General features: G+C 37.5%; 1 protein-coding gene across 1 annotated transcript; it reads right to left on the reverse strand.

The window, feature by feature from the left end:
- Positions 1 to 8,054: 8,054 nt before the first annotated feature.
- LOC122019694 (serine/threonine-protein kinase STY13-like) lies at positions 8,055 to 19,562 on the reverse strand. Its single transcript, XM_042577163.1, has 3 exons — positions 19,334 to 19,562; positions 18,039 to 19,029; positions 8,055 to 8,612 (listed from the first exon to the last, which is right to left on the reverse strand). The coding sequence occupies exons 2-3, from the start codon at positions 18,947 to 18,949 to the stop codon at positions 8,273 to 8,275; spliced, it is 1,251 nt and encodes a 416-aa protein (XP_042433097.1). The 5' UTR covers positions 18,950 to 19,029; positions 19,334 to 19,562; the 3' UTR covers positions 8,055 to 8,272.
- Positions 19,563 to 20,034: the final 472 nt, after the last annotated feature.

Genomic DNA, 20,034 nt, shown 5'->3' on the forward strand with positions numbered 1-20,034 from the left:
AATGGTGGTCCTGGGTATTAGATACTACAATGATTCCATATCATTCGAGGGATCATCGATATATGAGATGTGAGGATATGTAGAGAACCGAACAATGCTAACATTATAGATCCTTTGGCCAAGATTTTGGCACCGAGGAAGTATGATGGTCACACTAGATCAATGGATATTAAATATTTCAGTGATTAACACTAGTGACATAAGGAGATTGTTAGTGTAAACCCTAAGAGACAATAAAGAGTTGATTGACTTAGGAGATTTTGTATCATATTTCGTTCTTTCATTAAAAGACAAAGATTATGGTTATTATATTTATTTCAATTTAGTGTCGAATGAATAAATATAATAATGTCCTAGGATAGTAGGTTCTAGTCTACAACATATCAATTGGTTGAATTGATAGTGAGATACTATAGATATATAGAATACCACTCTTAATTATTCCTAGTCAAGCATTAATATGCAAAGACAATATTAATGCATCGAAACTAGCATGTAGGTCAATGGATGACTTAATCTCACAAGTCATGGATATGATATATCAGGTTAACACATGAGTATATATTAGAGAATATGCATTAAATTGACCTGTCATGAGAATGTTTCATGGATCGTTATATGAGTATCATAAATATTCTCATGTGACTATTGGTATGAATAGTCCTTAGACCTCACTATGGTTCCCTACATAAGGCGTTGCATACTTTGGTATCGGCAAACATCACTTGTAACAAGGTGTGTTGGGGATCTTACGACTGACTAGAAGGGGCATTGGATACACGCCCCCCCCCCAAATCGTTTGCTTCCTACGTATGTTAGCTTGCGCAGCGACTTGTTGGAGATCTTATGGTCAACTAGAAAGAGGGGTTGGATAGACGACCCCCCCAAATCGATTGCTTCCTACGTATGTTAGCTTGTGCAATGGAATAATACAAAGCAAACAAGCTAAACACTAAAGGAAATACAAAGACTAAGAAATAAAAGACAAACCAATACACGTTGATGTAATGTGGTTCGGAGATAGTTTGCTCCTACTCCATGACTGCTCGTAAAGTGGATGATCCTCAATCCATTGGTGGATTAGTCCCCGGAAACTCCGACTAGCTCAAACCTCCTTGTGGGTGAAGAAACCTCACCACAACACTCACCAAGGATTACTTGGACACAAGGGAAACTTTGAGCACTAGTAGACTACTAATTAGGGTTTACCATCACTAATTTTGTCAACCTCAACCAAGCTCCCAAGGCTTGGTTATATAGGCCGCGGGTTGAAAAACACTGCCTACCAGTCGATTGGTGAAAGTGCTAGTCGATTGTGTTGGAACCCCAAGATTGTTTTAGTGTGATCAACAAGTTAAGTTAGGTCCTGTGTGTTTCTAACCTTGTGTCTAAGTGTGCAGGAGCTTAGGAGCACAGGTAGTCAAGTGGAAGACGCAGCTAGCGAGAAGGACAGCACGCGGTGCGTCCGAGGGACGAGGCGCTGTGGAAGAATACACCGACAGACGAGAAGGAAGCGTGTGGTAGTTCTGAGAGACGAAAGTCAGAGCGGAAGACTGCTCAAGGAGCAAGAGACGCAGCTAGCGAGAAGGACGGCACGCGGTGCGTCCGAGGGACGAAGACTGCGGATGAGTACGCCGGCGGACTAGAAGGAGACACACGGTGATTCCGAGGGACGAGAAACTAGAGCGGAAGCCCACTCGAGAAGACCGGAAGTTGGGTTCGGGTGAGCCCTTTTCTGGATGGCCGAGATCACCCAAGCAAGCGGATCCGGAGTTGAAGACCCGGACCGAGGCGACCAGAGCCGGAGCAAAGGACCAAACCGAAAAAGTCAACCAGAGTTGACTTTTGGGTCCGGGGTACCCGGAGCTGACCGGGGCGCCCGGACCCCTCCAGGGCGCCCGGAACGTACCGGGGAGCCCGAAGTTGACATTTTCACAGGATCGAGCTTTATAAATATAGCCTTGGTCTAGAAGCTTTTCAACAACTCAGAGCATTCATTTCCAACGCTTGTACGCTTCAGTTTTATATTAGCTTCTTTGTTTTGCGCTTTCACTGTTGTAAGAGGCTTCTCCGCTCAAAGGAGATACTAGTGTGACATTCCTTGGATTAACAACCTCCTTGGTTGTAACCAAGTAAATCCTTTTGCCTCTTCCTTTCTTTAGTTTCTGTTCAATTTATTTTATGCAAGTGTTTTGTTGAAAGTTCGAGAAGGGTGTTTTGTTTTTTTTACAGGGCTATTCAACCCCCCTTCTAGCCGGCCGCCAACGGTCCTACAAGTGGTATCAGAGCCAAGGCGCTTCAGGAGGACTAACCGCCAATCGAAGCAAACATAATGGTCAGACCAAGCATCCACCCGTCGAAATACGAAGGGAATTTCGCAACCTAGAAAAAACTGATGCAGGTATTTTTCACAACAGATTTTGAATTAATTTTAACAATGGAACTTGGCTTTGCAGCTCCAGAGGGCAAGGAAAAATGTCAATGGACAAAAAAGGACCAGGCTGAATACGTGGTGAACGGCAAAGCAGAATATCATCTATTAAGCGTTCTTCTGCCACAAGAAGTTAATCGAATCGGCAACTACACCTCCGCGAAGGAACTTTGGGAGAAGTTCATCGAGCTGCACGAAGGAACTTCTGAAGCCAAGCTCGCCAGAAGAGATCTACTTCGCAATCAGCTCACCAGCCTGCGACTTGGGGAAGACGAGACAGTTGCGCACCTGCACTCGAGAATCAAGGAGATCATCACCGAACTCTCGAATCTCGGAGAAAAGATAAGTAACCGAGATTCGCTAAGGTACGCTTTAAATTCCTTTCCTAGAAATGCCAAATGAACATCATTAGTAGATGTCTTTACATTTCAAATGATTTAGAAAAAATTTCATTAGAAGAATTTTTCTTGACTTTTGAAGTGCACGAATCAAGATGTACAGGTTCGAAGGAGCCCAAGAACAACGTCGCCCTCAAAGCTTCGAGAGACGAACCTGAGTCGGAATCTTCTCTCGATGACGAGGAAATGGTAATGATGGTAAGAAGATTCAAGAAACTTTGTAAATCTAGATCTACTAACCATCCGTAGGGGAAAATGAAAAGGATGATCCGCTGCTACCACTGCGGCGAAGAAGGGCACGTCAAGGATAACTACCCCAAGCTAAAGAACAAGGACAAGGAGAAGGGTAAGAAGCCTATCCAAAAGCGAAAGGCCCTAAAGGCGACGTGGGACGATACGTCATCGGAGTCGGAAGTCGAGGCATTCTCCGGACTTGCTCTAATGGCAAGTCATCAAGACAACGACTGTGAGTCAAGCTCTTCCGAAATGAGCATCGAGAGCATCGATGAAGGGGGAGCCACGTCGGAAGAAAGTAGCAGTTCATGGGGAGAAACAGACAACGAGATCGACAAAGTAAGTGAGGTACGATCACTTCTTCCCGATAAACTCTTTAAGTTTGTTAAACTATTAACAAAAGACTGTTGTAAATTAGAAAAGGAGATTAAAAACTTAAAAATAATTTTGGCTAAATCTTGTCCCTTAGAAGAATTAGACAAATCAAAATTAGAAAATGAGAAATTGAAATCAGAAAATAAAGATCTGAAAATTCAAGTAGATAATTTGAAAAATCATGCATGCTCATCTAATTTCAGAAAATTTAAAAATTTAAATTGGTATTATAGATATCACCAGGGACAAATTAGGAATATTTCAAGAAAATATATACCTAAGAAATATTTAGTTAATCAGTAGACTGGAACCTATATTGGGTTCCTAAATCTTGCTTAGTCTAAATTTTAAACGAAATTAATGCTTTCAGCGAGAAAATTAAACAATGAATTTCTCTATGAGGCTTTGTCTAAAGAAGTAGTTGTTGCTCCAATAATCAAGAAGGCTTAGTGCCTCGCCACGACTTGGAAGTCAAAATATTGACATAAATGTTTAATTAACTTTCGGTCAAAGCATTAAAATTAGAATTAATTAATGCTTTTAAAGTTTTTCAAACATTTTTTTAAAAAATATTTTTCTACTTAGAAAAATTTTTTGCGTGAAATTTTTACTTAGAAAATTTTACTTAAAAAAAATCTTAAGTTAGAATTTTTTTTTTCTTTCAAAAATAATTTTTGCAAAGACTTAAATTTTTTTTCAAAATTTTTTTTTACAAAGCTGTCTAAGTTAGAATTTTTTTTTATAATTTCACTTAGAAAATTTTCTTAAAATTTCACTTAAAAATTTTTTACAGAGACTGTTTATTATTGCAAACTTTTTTAAGGATCTCAAAATTTTCTAAGTCTTTACCCTTAGATTTTTTTTCAACCCCATTTTTTATGTGATCAAAGGGGGAGAAGAAAAAGTATAAGACTAGGGGTAGGTAGACCAAAATTTAACTTGTTTTATTTTTGGCACTTAATTTCAAATTTAGTTTATTTTATTTTATTTTTACCCTAGCTTAACTTGGGTTGCTCACACCAAAAAGGGAGAGATTGTTGAAACCCCAAGGTTGTTTTGGTGTGATCAACAAGTTAAGTTAGGTCCTGTGTGTTTCTAACCTTGTGTCTAAGTGTACAGGAGCTTAGGAGCACAAGTAGTCGAGTGGAAGACGCAGCTAGCGAGAAGGACGGCATGCGGTGCATCTGAGGGACGAGGCACTGCGGAAGAGTACACCGGCGAACAAGAAGGAAGCATGCGGTGGTTCCGAGGGACGAAAGCCGGAGCGGAAGACTGCTCGAGGAGCAAGTGACGCAGCTAGCGAGAAGGACGGTACGCGGTGCGTCCGAGGGACGAAGACTGCGGATGAGTACGCCGGCGGACGAGAAGGAGACACACGGTGATTCCGAGGGACGAGAAGCCGGAGCGGAAGCCCACTTGAGAAGACCGGAAGTTGGGTTCGGGTGAGCCCTTTTGCAGATGGCCGAGATCACCCAAGCGAGCAGATCCGAAGTTGAAGACTCGAACCGAGGCGACCAGAGTCGGAGTAGAGGACTCGGACCGAAAAAGTCATCCAGAGTTGACTTTTGGGTCCGGGGCGCCCGGAACGTACCGAGGCGCCTGGACCCCCCCCGGGTGCCCGTAACGTACCGGGCCGCCCGGAGTTGACTTTTTCATAAGATCGAGCTTTGACTCGATCTGAATGTTGGAGGATAAAGTTTTATCCCCCTAGGGCGCCCGGAACCCTTAGGGCACCCCGACCAAGGCTATAAATATAGCCTTGGTCCAGAAGCTTTTCAACAATTCAGAGCAATTCATTTCCAACGCTTGTATGCTTCAGTTTTAGATTAGCTTCTTTGTTTTGCGCTTTCACTGCTGTAAGAGGCTTCTCCGCCCAAAGGAGATACTAGTGCAACATTCCTTGGATTTACAACCTCCTTGGTTGTAGCCAAGTAAATCCTTTTGCCTCTTCCTTTCTTTAGTTTCTGTTCAATTTATTTTATGCAAGTGTTTTGTTGAAAGTTCGAGAAGGGTGTTTTATTTTTTTTACAAGGCTATTCAACCCCCCCTTCTAGCCGGCCGCCAACGGTCCTACAGTTTGTCCTCTGTGGAGATTCGACTGTTACAATCCAACGGCTCGATACCAGTCGACTGGTAAAAGTACCAGTCGACTGGTAAAAGTACCAGTCGACTGGTAAAAGTACCAGTCGACTGCTCCACACTAGTCTAGCGAACAGAAGCATTCTGTTCGCTCCCAGTCGACTTCCCCGTCGACTACACCATTCGACTGATGAAACCACCAGTCGACTAATACCCGAGTACAATCATTCAGCATTCGGACCCTCACCCTTACTGCTCACTTGACTCTTTGTTGCAGCTTTGACCTTTTGCCTTCAAGCCTACTTCCTTTGACTCTCGTCCCTCAAATGCACCTAAGCCCACGGCTCATCCCAATGTCATCCTTCGTGTATGCCTCGAAGTCTCTTCTCTCGACCCTTGTCTTTACTGCCTTATCCACGGTCTCTCGGATGCTCCATCATTCACCGGACCTGAAGCCATCAACCTGAGTCATATGTGTATCTTGCAAACCTACATAACTCAAATGCACATATCAAATACAAGAGCGAACCTAACTTAAACCCTTTGCCCAAACACCAAAACACATGGTCACACGGACCATTGGGATTGCTCCAATAGGGTGGACTATAAAGCCGATCATTGGGTATGCAATAATTTATGCGGAGGGATGTGAGTGATGTAGATGATATCTATCCCTTCCATATGACAGAAGCGATGTCTGTGAGTCCCTTAATTAGTAGGACACAAAAATGCATAACCATGCTCAAATGAGTCAATATGTGATATTGAATTTATTTGTTTTGGTGTGTCTACTTAGAGATTAAGAAACACAAAGATTGATATGAGGATGACAAGGTCTATGCCTCATTGATCAATCTAGATATCAAGGATAGAAGAATTAAATCATACAAGATAATAGTCATGGACAGGTTAGGTCGGATCTCGATATTCTCGTCACTTGGGTAGCAATGATGCATTGTTAGATGTCACTCATTACTTATGTATCTCAAATGTTGATTTGGATACATTGCCAACGTTACGAGAGTCTATTGGGTCACACACAAAGAACATGTTAGTTTGGAGATGAGTATTTTAGTTTGACTAAAATACTAAGGATATTAATAATAATAAGTAAATCCAAAGTGTTAGTGTCATCTTAGTGGTGATTAGCACTAGTGCTAGTGGGAGATTGTTAGTAATTAGTCCTAAGAGCCAATTATGAGATGATTAGGCTTTTTGAGTTACTCATTGAGTTAGACTCGAATGAACCCACTCATTGGATTGAGTTCAATCTGAATTAGACACATTGGATTAATGGATTAGACTCAATGGATTAGACTTATTAGGTTATTAGATTAATGGTTAATCTAATATAATAATCCAACCCATTAAGAGGAATACAGAGAGACAAACCCTCTTAGTATTCATTGGATGAATATAAATAGATTTTTGGATTGAATTTTTCATTAGATGAAAAAAGAGAGACTCTTGATCTTCCCTTCCTGTTCCTCCTCTTCCTCCTTGGCCGAATCTTGATGTTTGGCCGAACCTTCCAAGTGGCTAGCACCACAAAGTTAGTTCTTCTTTAGATTGAGAGTTCGTGTGACAAACAAAGGATAAATTCGTGTTGATATCGTAAAGGCGTGGACACTTGATCGTGCTGAAATTTGCATCCAAAGAAAGGTTGCTGACGAGATTACGAAGGGCACGCATCAAAGGTATAATCCTCTCATGTAAAATTTAGTATATGATTTCCTTTCACATGAATTTTTTGAATGAACTAGATATTTTCTACTGCATTTTTATGTATTTAGCGCCTTAGCTTCTTATACAATTTGCACGTGCCAAGCCACATTATATTATAGAACATTTTTCTATGATGAAATGTTTGACTGCTGAGTATTTTCGAATTTACTATGATGATTTATAAAAATTTTCTCTCAAATTAAATCAATTATTTTTAAAATTAATCAGTGTATAGGGTTGGGTACACAGTTCAAAAATAAATAAAAGCTCTTCCACAGTCCAGGTTAACAGCAAAGGACGTTGGAGTTACACAGTGGAAGCAAATTAAATTAGAAATTGCAAGTAGAAAGATCTCAAACATGTGAATGCTATTCGGGAAAGAAGGGAAAGAAGGGGTCATTTTGACCACTTCGAGATAATTGTCATTTCATTATAAGAATGTCGACTGCTAGTTGTTATTGGCAATGGGCGACAATGGTGAAGTCCTTATTGGGATCATTGGGCTACGTCAATATGGGACTGTTTAAACAGACAACTCAGAAAACAAAACGGTAATCTCTAACATACATAAACACAGTTGTGATGGCTATGTTAAGTTTAGCCTATCAAAGAATTATAAAACATTCACACATTAAAAAAATACTCATATATCAGTTTAACACTTCGCCCAGCGTAATGTTTGATAATATGGCCACTTGTCCTTGCTGCTCTACAGATCTCTGTGCAAACTGTACCATCTTAACTGCAATAGAAGTTTAGGCATGAAGCTGGCAATCATCTAAAACCATTCCAACAAAAACCACAGTAGTATCTGAGTAAAGAAAAGAAGACTTTAATTTCATAGAGTGGCTATGCAATTTAATACAACAAAGCTGCCAACAAAAAGCACGATTATCTAAATAATAATCTTTCCTTGCGAAGGTAAGAACTAAATTCCACATAGAGAACGTTTTCTAGTAACATGCTGAACACAATGAGCGCAGCGCCCTTTTCGGTTTCTTTCACAGCCTTCATAGACATGTTTCTGATTTCAGTCTCTGGTCATTGGCTCGGACAGACAACACCTAAAACGAGCTTTACGAACAGTGCTTACTATATCCATCTCTGCACTCTCCAGCATTCTCACTACGTCCGTGAAAGGGGGGCGCACATCAGGGTTTGCATCCCAGCAGCGTGTCATTATCTCACAAAGGGCTGGAAGGCAATCATGGGGTATGATGGGACGGACACCTTTGTTTACGACGGCAAAGGCTGCCTGCACAGCTGTCATGTTCTGAAAGGGAAGCATGCCGGTTATGAGCTCCCATAACACAATGCCAAAGCTGTAAACATCAACTTTCTGATCGTAGGGTCTGTGTTGGATCATTTCTCTGCATTGTTGAATGATGAGCTCAGACTAACTAAAAGCAAATGGAGATTAATAACTTAAGTAAAACATGCGATATATAGATGAAATTCGCTTTCAGTTGATATTTCTGCTCTCCAAAAACCTTTAACTGAATACAATGGTCAATAAAGAGAAGGTATCAAACCTAATCTGAAATTCACTGATATATGCATACACATCAAAAGGGTGCAGTGAGATGATAAAGTCTAATGCTTAGTTGCTGGAGGCTTATGTAAACGAATGAATTCAATTTGAATTCATTTAAGCAATCAAAATTAAGCCTCTAACGATATAGGGCTATTACTATATATAAATTGAAGACTTTTATATATCTAGTGAAGGTTTGATATTAGGAATCAAATAAATGGGTAATGGATAAAAATATATATATATGAATCATAGCATGTATTGTAATCAAGATATCTGATTAATCAACCCATCAAAATAAATTTTATCATAAAAGTTGCAAAATACGCTCATACATAACAAGTACTAGACACATTGGACAATCAGAGAAGGAAATAAATTTCTTAGCCGAGTTCACGCCTAGGTAAGAATCTATCCAAGCGTTCATTGTGTTCACCATGTTACTATATAGGGACCTAACGTACAAATTCTCTCATAATCTCTCAAGTCTCACATACAAAGATGCTTTCAAGTTGTCGCAACTTTATATTGTCTAAGAGTACTCCCATTAGGTCGTTAGCCCCTTGGATGCACTAAAGTCCTTAACTCGCTCCACATGTCATCCTCCGCTAGGTCTCTATATAGTCCACCTCTTGCAGTTGCTATCAAAGTTGTTGAATCAAACTATCTTAGCCACACCAAGTTATCAACCATGGCGCAACCTCGTCAATTTACAAGTTTCGTTAGCTTTGACCAAGAGATGTTCTCAAGACCATATTGGATGTGAAACTATACCCACTGGGAATGAAAAGGTTACCCCAACAAAGTCATTATACGCATTTAAAACCCCACATATTGGCAGAAAATAGTGCAGATCTAACTCACCATTAGCCAAATAGTTATTGATTGTTGGTTGCTACTCCACTTTTTTGTAAGCTTTTAAAAGACATTTATTCTTGTAAACAGAACTAATATAGTATGCATTTTGTTACTTGTAGCTGCCAACACACATCAGTTCGTTTCAAAGACATGGGTAGTGATACTTAAAAAAAAGTACTGAGCGTTCATTAACGGAGGCAGAGAACACAGAGATTCTATGACTATTTAAGGCATATAATTGTAATCAAAGATCTTTAATATTCCTACAAATCTTCATCCCATAACAAGTGAAAAGTAATTGCATATTATTATTTATTTTAATGTCGAACAATGAAGGATTGGAGTCCAATCTTGAAAGATACTTTATTGGAACTCCTAAAATGGTAGAAGGCTGAAAAGTAAATTCTTAACTGATCACTTACAGCCATCATATCAAGGTTTATTAGCTTGTGTTAAATTTTTATCTAGTTGCTGAAAAACTAATGGCAAAATCATTTCAGACAAATTGTAGGGGAAACTTATTTGACAGTTAACTTCAATGATAGATTCAATACTCAGTGATGTGCTGATAAGTACAAATATGATAACAAGCATTGATTGATAGGACCATAACACCAATTCATGTTTACTATATTAATAGGCATTCTAAAGTAGAATGGTTTTTCTTTACTAAAATATAATGAATGAGAAATAGTAGTGTCAATCCGCATTCACAAGAAATTGCATACATGTGTAATGACCATATAAAGATGTGCATAATTATAAACATGCATATGAAAAGCATGGGTAGTTTTGACAAAAGTATAATGATGTCCTGATGTAACTCTTGAAGCCTCAGCATACTGGAGTCTTGCTATACAAGATATTTATGCAGGGATCTCATAACAAAGCCAAAGAGAGCATAGAAAGTGCACCAGTAAATGTCATTATAACTAAGTAAAGAACAGAGAGGAATAGACAACCATGCTCTTTATGAAAGTTTCCGGAAGAAAAACAAAGGGCTATTTTAAAAACCATGATTTATGTAATATAAATTTATAAAATAAGGTCAGACTGATGAAAAAAAAAAACATGGCAAAAGATGCAATTTCAGATCCAAAGAATTCCCACTAAATTTTGTAATCATTTTTTACTATAATGCTCAACTTTAGAACATGTATAACAAAGATAGCCAGTAAGTACATGATGGTTAAACTTGAATTTTGAAAATACACACACACATATTAGGGATAAAATTTACCCTAACTAGAATATTGGTAAAGAGAAAAAATTGAGGTATATATGTTGGGAAAGAAGACCACTAAGAAGAGCTACTGGGCCATTTCAAAGATGAGGGCCCGGTTGAGGAATTTTTCAACAGTAGTAACCTTGATAGGGCAATTTCTCCAAAATATGGCATAAACTTACCACCATGAGACACATTAACTACCTAAAGGAAACAAATTGACAAGTCAATGTCAGAATCATATTAAATACTAGTCCGCATTGAAAAGTTTTAAAAAGGACAGCCTGGTGCATGAAGTTCCCACCAATCCAGATCCGTGAAAGAGTCGGACCACATTGGATCTATTATACACAATCTTACATTGCATTGTAAGAAATTGTTTCCACGACCCACAAGATCACACTACAACTTTACTATTGCAAGACTCTTCTTCCGCATTGAAAAGTTTAAGCATGAAAAATATAGGTTTATTTTTCCACAGCACTTTCTATCTCAATACAGATTACCATTATTGTCCTCTCACATTTACACCCCTCAAGTTGATAAATTTATATTTTAGCCCTATTTTATTTACAATATAGTCCACAAAAAACACACCTCCTAAGTTGGTTTTGAAATATCATAAAACCACACTTCCAAAGTTGGTTTTGAAATATAATAAAACCCGTAACTGGTCAAATATAATTGTGAACAAATTCATTAACTAATCATTAGAACTAACAAAAGAGCATCTCCTTTATTACTATTTATTTTTGACAAAGTGGCAATCAATATAAATATATTTTGTTGTCTCATGAAAGACAAAGATTAGAAGGAATGTGCAAAGAAACTTTAATTACCATAAAAAAAATTGTCAAAATGTTGGAAAATTTTCCTGCTATATCTCTAAAAATAATATTTGGTATATCTCCTAGAAGATTCTTTGAGATATCCCTACTAATCATAGAAAATTATGTATATAGGGAATCATTTTTATTTCTTTCCCCCATCATTCGATGTTCCTTTATTTTTTTTATATAGCACTTTCTTATGTATTTATTTCCATACTTTATGCGTACATGACCATGTGAAATGGATCAACCCTTTACATGAATTGAGTGAATAAAACAAATGTTTTTTCTATTTTGGTATCAAAGCCTCACACTCACGCTCATGAGATCTGATTGCTCTTTCAAACCTTCATTGTCAAAATTCTTCTTTTTGTTTGTAATACAACAAAAGCAACCAAGTCTTATTCCACTACTATAAGGATCCTTTTACGCCATTGAGCTCTATCTCCTACTATAACATCATCTATACTTGATTAAATTTTATTTTATTTTATTGTTGCTAATCAAGTCTTTTCTGGACTTTCTCTTTCTCGTTTGATATGTGTGTTTGCCATAATTACACATCACCTAATTGGAATATTTATTGATCGTCTAAGTACATGCCCGTACCATCTTAAACGTATCTATCGAAGTTTTCCCTCAATAGATGCAACTCCGACTTTCTCTCTAATACTCTCATTTCTTATTCTATCCATCCTCGTATGTCCACACATCCACCTTAACATTCTCATCTATGCAACACTATGGTACTGTGTCTTAAATGCGTGCAGTGAATTCATCCATGATTAGTGTAAAAAAATAAGAACTTAGAGTTGATCATTGATGTAACCCTATCTTTATTGGAAATACTTCAGTTACACCGCTTGAAGTCTTTACTCTGATCATTACATCCTCGTACATATCCTTAATTAGTTCAATATATGTTACACTAACACCTCTCTTTTCTAGAATTCTCCATATAATTTCTCTGGAGACTCTATCATAAACTTTTTCTAAATCAATGAATACCATATGATTTTACTCCCAATAGTTTTCAATTAGTTGTCGAAGAAGATGTATAGTTTCTATTGTCGATCTTCCAAGCATGAACCCAAATTGATTTTCGGTCACCGTGCTCTCATTCCTTAATCTTTTTTCTATTGCTTTTTCCCAAAGTTTATTTAATGATATGACTCATTAGTTTAATACCTCTATGGTTTGCACAATTTTGTACGTCTCCTTTATTATTATATAAGGGAACTAAAGTACTTATCCTCCTGATCAAACATTTTTGTCGTGTTCAATATCATGTTAAATAATTTTATAAGTCATTCAATACCTTATTTCCCTAGGCACTTTCATACCTCTATTAGAATATCATCTGGTCTAATGGCTTTTCCATTGTACATCTCATTTAAAGCTTGTTCTGAAGTTTGAATTCTACAATAAAAATTTAAATTTCTATATTCAGACCTACTTAAATTACCTAAGTTAAGTTGGTCACCTGAACCTTCATTAAAAAGTTGATGAAAATATCTCTTCCACCGCTCTTTTATTTCTCCATCGTTTACAAGTACCTGTTACATTCATCTTTAATACATTTTATTTGGATAAGATGTCTTGTCTTCCTTTCTCTCACTTTAGCTATTCTATAAATGTCTCTTTCCCCTTCTTTTGTATTCAATTTTTAATATAATAGTTCAAAAGTTTCCTTCTTTGTTTCATTCACTATTTTCTTAGCCTCTTTCTTAGCTATTGTATATATTTTTTAAAAATTTTCTTCGTTCTTACAAATATATAATTCCTTATAAGCTGTTCGTTTTTCCTTTACTTTCTCTTGTACTTTCTCATTCCACCACCAAGATTCCTTATTTAGTGGTGCATGTCCCTTTGACTCACCAAGTACACTCTTAGCTGTTATTTTCAACTTTAATACTATCTTATCCCATGTCGTATTAAAGCCACCATATATTTCACCTAATACTTGTACTCCTACCTTCTCCTTAAATATATTTTACTTCCCATCTTTTAACTTCCACCACTTAATTCTAGGAGTCGTATATATTTTCTTTTTATTGATATTATGCTTGAGGCGTATATCGAACACTACTAATCTATGTTGGTTAGTTAAGCTTTTTTCAGGAATGATCTTGCAATCTTTACAAATCTTTCTATCCTTATTCCTAACTATAAGAAAGTCATTTGTGATTTATTATTCCCACTTTTGAACGTGACTAAGTGTTTTTCTCTTTTCTTAAGAAATGTATTAGCTAATATAAGGTTATATGGGAGTCCAGATCTTCTGGTCTGCAATCCCTGGTCCCTTCTACAATTTGCACGTCGAATCACAGCTAAAATCCGGCCAAAATTGATTGCAATCTCCCCTGGGTTCATCTTCCCACCTAGGTTATAGTTTGTTTCGAGCAAGGCAGTCGGAGGCCGGCGGCGATGGGCAGGCCACCCCCTGCTTGGCATCATACAGTTCGCCCACCGCCGACGGCCTCCAGCTATCTGACTCGATCCAAAACTATAGCCTAGGTGGAAAGGTGAACCCAGGGGAGATCGCAACTAATTTTGGCCAAATTTCGGCCAAGATCCAACGTGCAAATTGCAGAAGGGACCAGGGATTGCAGACCAGAGGATCTAGTCTCGTTATATGCTATCGCAAAATCTAATATAATTTTCTCTTCTTCATTTCTCGTTCCAAACTCATAACCCTCATGCACCCTCTCATATTCCTCATTTTTCACTCCAACATGCCCATTTATATCACCTCCTATTAAAATCATTTCATTCGGCAGAATATTTTGTAATACTTCATCTAAGTCGCCCCAAAACTTTGATTTAGTAGTTTCATCTAATCCTACTTACGGTACATATACGCTAATTATGTTCATAATTTCTTTTACCACTATTATCTTAAGGACTATAATTTGATCCTCTTTTCTAACCACTCCTACAACTTTATCTTTTAACGAACTATCTACAACAATATATACTCCATTTCTTGTTTTACTCTTTCCTGTGTATCATAACTTAAAACTCGAGTTCTCTATCATCTTTGCCTTTTTGTCTACCCATTTTATCTCTTGTACACACAAAATACTAATTATTCTCCTAATCATTGTATCTACCACCTCCATTGATTTACCAGTGAGGGTTCCTATGTTCCATGTTTCAAATCTTAGATTATTAGTTCTATCATATTTATTTTATTCAACCTTGGTGTAAGAACTCTTGCTTATTTAACACTATACCCAAGTTCTCATGGAGATGTAGCGGTCCTTGCCGATACGTTACAGTCAGACCTGCAACACGAACTCTTGCATATTTAGCACTACACTCGAGTTCTGGAGATATAACGGTCCTTGCCGAGACGTTACAAACCCTACAACCCGTTCCTTCCGGAGAACAACCTAGCATTAACACAATAGTTTAATAGATTCATTCATTGAACATTTGCCATAGTTTTAACGTTGGCTGGCAACCTAACGTGATCCTCCTCTTTTATCTAGGCTTGGGACCGGCCATGACTAGTTCGTCATGAACAGAGTTCTTCTTTCTATTTGCAATCATGTCAAAAATTTCTGTTTTGATTTGATTTATCTTCCTCTTGTCTCTCCAATTGTCTAACAATGTTGAGAAAAATATGGGAGAAGTTGAAGATTTCAACAAAGAAGAAATCAAGTTGAGATATTTTTCTAAAACTCTTAGACTATAATTCATACTCATTGACTAGAACCAATTTTGTGCTTTAAGCAAGCTTTGAAATCATTAGTGATAAGTTTCTCAATTTGATTGGAATAATACAATTTTGATATTATGTTGGAGTTGGCCCGTGGTATCAATGACGAATTGGAGGTGGAGAGAGGAAGAATATGAACAACAACAACAACAACAAGAGAAGGTAGCTACATGCATAGGAGTAGGATTTAAAGTGTCATTTGATGTAGAAATTTGGACATTGTCTAAACTAGTACAATTGCTACATGCATAGGAGTAAGATTTAAAGTGTCATTTGATGTAGAAATTTGGACATTGTCTAAACTAGTACAATTTTTAACAATGTGTTGCGTTGACATTTGATGTGTTTTGGCTTGCTCAAAGCATGCAGAGAGCGTACTCAAAGCATGCTTTGAGCAGTCTTACTCTTTCATTTATTTTTTTTATAATTAAATAATTGAATCAAGTTCTCATATTATAACTAATTGATGACTAATGCTCTGTTTCGCCATGCATTAAACATGATAAGATGAATTCCAATGATTTTTACACATTTAATCGTCTTTCACTTCGATTTTCTACTTTTAATAAGACTAATTGAATTTAAAATAATTTTATTAATTTTTTATTTCAATGCTGTCAAGATAAACTTATATATATATATATATATATATATATATATATATATATATATATAGGAATTAGATAATTGAATAAAAAATTTATATAAGTAGTTATGAAAAAAATAACAAACAGAATTAACTTTAATACATGTCAAAGCATGCTCAGTGGCGGCACAACATGCTACTGATTGACACGATCAGCACATGCGACATACAAAAAATTATCCGTGTAGAACACCATTATGTTTTGGTAATTTATCAGAGAGCAACCATTCAACTAAGGCACCGAACACAATATGAAATTTCAAACAATAGTTTCCAGTATCTCATATGTCCAAATGCAAAATAATATCAGGATTTTGAACTCTGGAGAGAACAATCATATGACTCATAATCTTGTCAAATTCAAGTTTATAAACATTGCCCAAGAAACATTGAAATAATTGTTGTAGATGGCTTCTCTATCGCCGTTGCAAACAAAGGAACCATCAACCTAAAGTTTAATGTTTCTCAATGGAATGCTTTGCATGTTTCAAAATTATTCACGAATTTTGTTTCCTTTTCATAGCTTACCAATGATTATAACCACAAAGTAATTGTCTTCTCATCTTATCGTACTTTTAGGATCAAACTTTGGAGAAAACAATTAGATCTAGTTTCTTTTCTAACTAAGCCACCGTCTTAGAGAGTAATCTTCTTCAAACTTCACCTTTCTCCAGACTATGAATATATACTGTTTTAACAGTGATATGTGGAGTACTGGTTATACAAAATTACTATTAAGTCACACCCCAGAATAATAAATTTTGTTAATCTGAGAATGATAGCATGTTAGGTTTTAGTTACTAAACTTTGTTGATATTGAACTCATGCATGATGCGTCTTTCCTTAGCAGTCAATGCTAGAGTTCTGCAATAGTTCCAGTGTCTTCATCTCCTTGTTCAAGTTTTTTATAAATCTCTCTGTTTTATGTATAACAATCATAATTATTTAAATTTTCAACGAATCAAGACACAATGTGTTCCGTTGTCTTCATCTCCTTGTTCAAGTTTATGTATGTATCACTCATATGTTGTATAACAGTCATAATTGTTTAAATTTCCAATCAGTCAAGACAAGATGTTGTGCCAACTGGCTTTGCTAATACAGGTTATCTTTGCACAGTAGCAAGTAAGATTGTAATTTGTCATATTATTCTATACAACAAAACCAAGATCTATTATTAATCACTAAAACTATCACTCGCTGAAGATCTTCAGATTTGATCCTTTAGATTCCATCTGCCTATAGATAGGGATACATGCATCATTTTATTTTTCCTACACTTATATATAGAAATCATAATTATTCAAATTTTCAATTAATCACGATATGATGCTTTGCCAATGGGCTTAGTTATTGCTACGTTTTCACATAATAGCGAATAAGATTGCAATTTGTCATATTATTCTCTGCTACACACCAAAAATCTAACTACTAAAAGTTACCACTTGCTAAAGATCTTAAGCCTTGATCCTCTAGATTCTCGTTCCTAGACAGGGATACATGTTGATGCTTGTTTGACAACTGTCCTGGGTGGTGTTCGTGCACCCATCAATGATGGTCTATAGAGAGTCAACAGACAGAGTACAAATATATAGCTTAGAAACAAATGCAAGAACCACAAGACTTCAAAACAAGCAATAAAGTCTGGACTACTTGGGTGTTTTACGTAGATCTATTTCAACAATCGGGCAGCATTAAGGCTAGGATACAAAAATTATCTGGATTTATTAGTAATTAATATCTCTTTTTCTGCAATAAACTCTAACCAACTTAACTCCTTTAATTATGAACATTATTGGTAAATTTGTCCATGTGCATGACATCTCCAACTGAGTCAGTTAGCAGTCAGATTTAAAAAAGGTATATTGGGAAAGTTTGATTGAATAATCTCAAAAGCTAAGTAGAAGGTCAGGCAGAAGTAGTAGAAAGCAGACAATAAAAGAATCACAGATGTTCTCATAGGAAAGCTGTTGACTTACGGAGCCATCCAACGATATGTTCCAGTCTCAGGTGTCATCCCTTCTGGCTTGACCTCAATACGGGCCACTCCAAAATCTGCAATCTTTATGGATTTATCAGTGAATATAAGAAGGTTGTCTGATTTGAGATCCCTGTGAATAAAACCTAGCCCATGCACATAAGCCATCCCCCTTGCAACATCAAGAGCTTGTCGAACTGCAAGCTTGAGTGGCACTGATCTGTTCTGCCTCTTCGTTAAGAACTGCCTAACAGAACCACCCTTCGCATACTCAGTAACAATGCACCACACAACAGGCTTCCTACATGCCCCAATCAATCTAACAATATTTTGGTGCTTCAAATTAGCCAACATTATTACTTCCTGCACAAACTGCTGTTCCATCAACTGTGCCCTCTCTAGGTCATCATCTGGCCTCTCTAGCAGTTTAACAGCAACCTCTTCTCCATTGTAAGTTCCCCTATATAGTTTACCAAAAGCTCCCTGAGCAAACGGAAGACCCATATTTAGCTTATTAAGATCAATGGTCCATTCTTCATAACCTTGTAGAGTCTCCGTGGGGTGCTTTGTGTCCATGAGGGCATGGGCTAATGCATCACCGGTCAAGCCTGGATTAACCTTGCCAGGCCGCATTACACTGTGGTCAACTGAATAATTTGGAGTAGCAATCTGGCGGAGACCTGGGTAGTTGAGGATGCCAGTACGCGAGTCAGTCGACCCAATGCTACTGACTTCCCTTGATATGGCCATAGATCCACCATTAATGCTAGTTTGCATACTGTTAATACTGTCAATAGACATATTGGATCCCTCCTCGAGCGGCCGGTAGTAAGCCATATCATAGAAGGTGCTCCGAGTGTCGAGCCCACCGACACTTGCTATAATTCCAGGAAATTTGCTACCTTCCAGCATTTCTACTCCACAAACTTGATCTAGCAAGCAAAAGCCCAATCTTTACTAGGTCCTCCTCATTCGAGCATCGATGCCGCGACCTAAAATAAAAAAAGTCCAGGTTAGACGATGGTCTTCGCTTCCTCTTATATCCAAATTTTCCAGGTTGATTTCATAAAATCCTTGAAGATAATCAAAAGTAACATAAACTTCTACTCCTTAAAGAATTACTTATCTAAACTAGCCGATTACTGACGAAAATCACCATATCCCGTCACCGCTTCTCCGAGAAATCCACAGAAAAGAGAAAAAAATCAACAAAAAAGCATTAAACGGAGAAACGATCCGAGAATTCCACAAGCCTCGAAAACCAGCCGATCTGGAGCGAAGCACGGCGAGACATACCTCGATTGGGAGGGTTTTCTCCGGGGAGAAGCTTGGAACGAATCCGAGGCCAAGCTCTCGAGGGAGAAGGCGAATACTGGGGGCAGAAGAGGAGCAGCGGCGAGGAAACGAGCACCTTTTCGCCCTCGCTTTTGGGAGGCTGGAGAAGGACGCGGCGACGACCAGTAAACGAAGGAAGAACCAGTCGTCTGACTCTCTATCTCTCTTCCCTTCCCTTTTCTTCTCCTTTTTTTTTTAAAAAATTTTGTTTAATAATTGGAACCGACTTATCCTTTTACTAGAAGTCTAGAACGACTGTTTCCGTTTAATGCTTCCACATTGAATACTCATACTGAGCGAGATGCCGCAGGCCCGCAGCGAAATTTTCCAAATTTAATACTGAAGTGCACCATATCAAATCTTCTTTCTTCAAATTTCTCTATTTCCATAGAGATTAAATCTGCTATTTTCAAATTTTTTTATTCCCGTGTCTCCTTATCAATCAAACATACCAGATTAGATCTCAAGGATGTCTTACACATTATGAGAATACTGCACATATTTTAAAGATGTCATGATGTCTTAAGATGTAATCTAGTTCATTCGATTGGCAAGGGATACGAGGATCAGATCAAATCTTCTGTCCCTAAATTTTTTTGTCTCCGTATCCTTTGCCGATCGGACGAACCAGATTATATCTTAAGACATCATGACATCTTTAA

The sequence above is a fragment of the Zingiber officinale genome, chromosome 9A, assembly GCF_018446385.1.
Source record: "Zingiber officinale cultivar Zhangliang chromosome 9A, Zo_v1.1, whole genome shotgun sequence".
In the NCBI taxonomy this organism is placed as follows: Eukaryota; Viridiplantae; Streptophyta; class Magnoliopsida; order Zingiberales; family Zingiberaceae; genus Zingiber; species Zingiber officinale.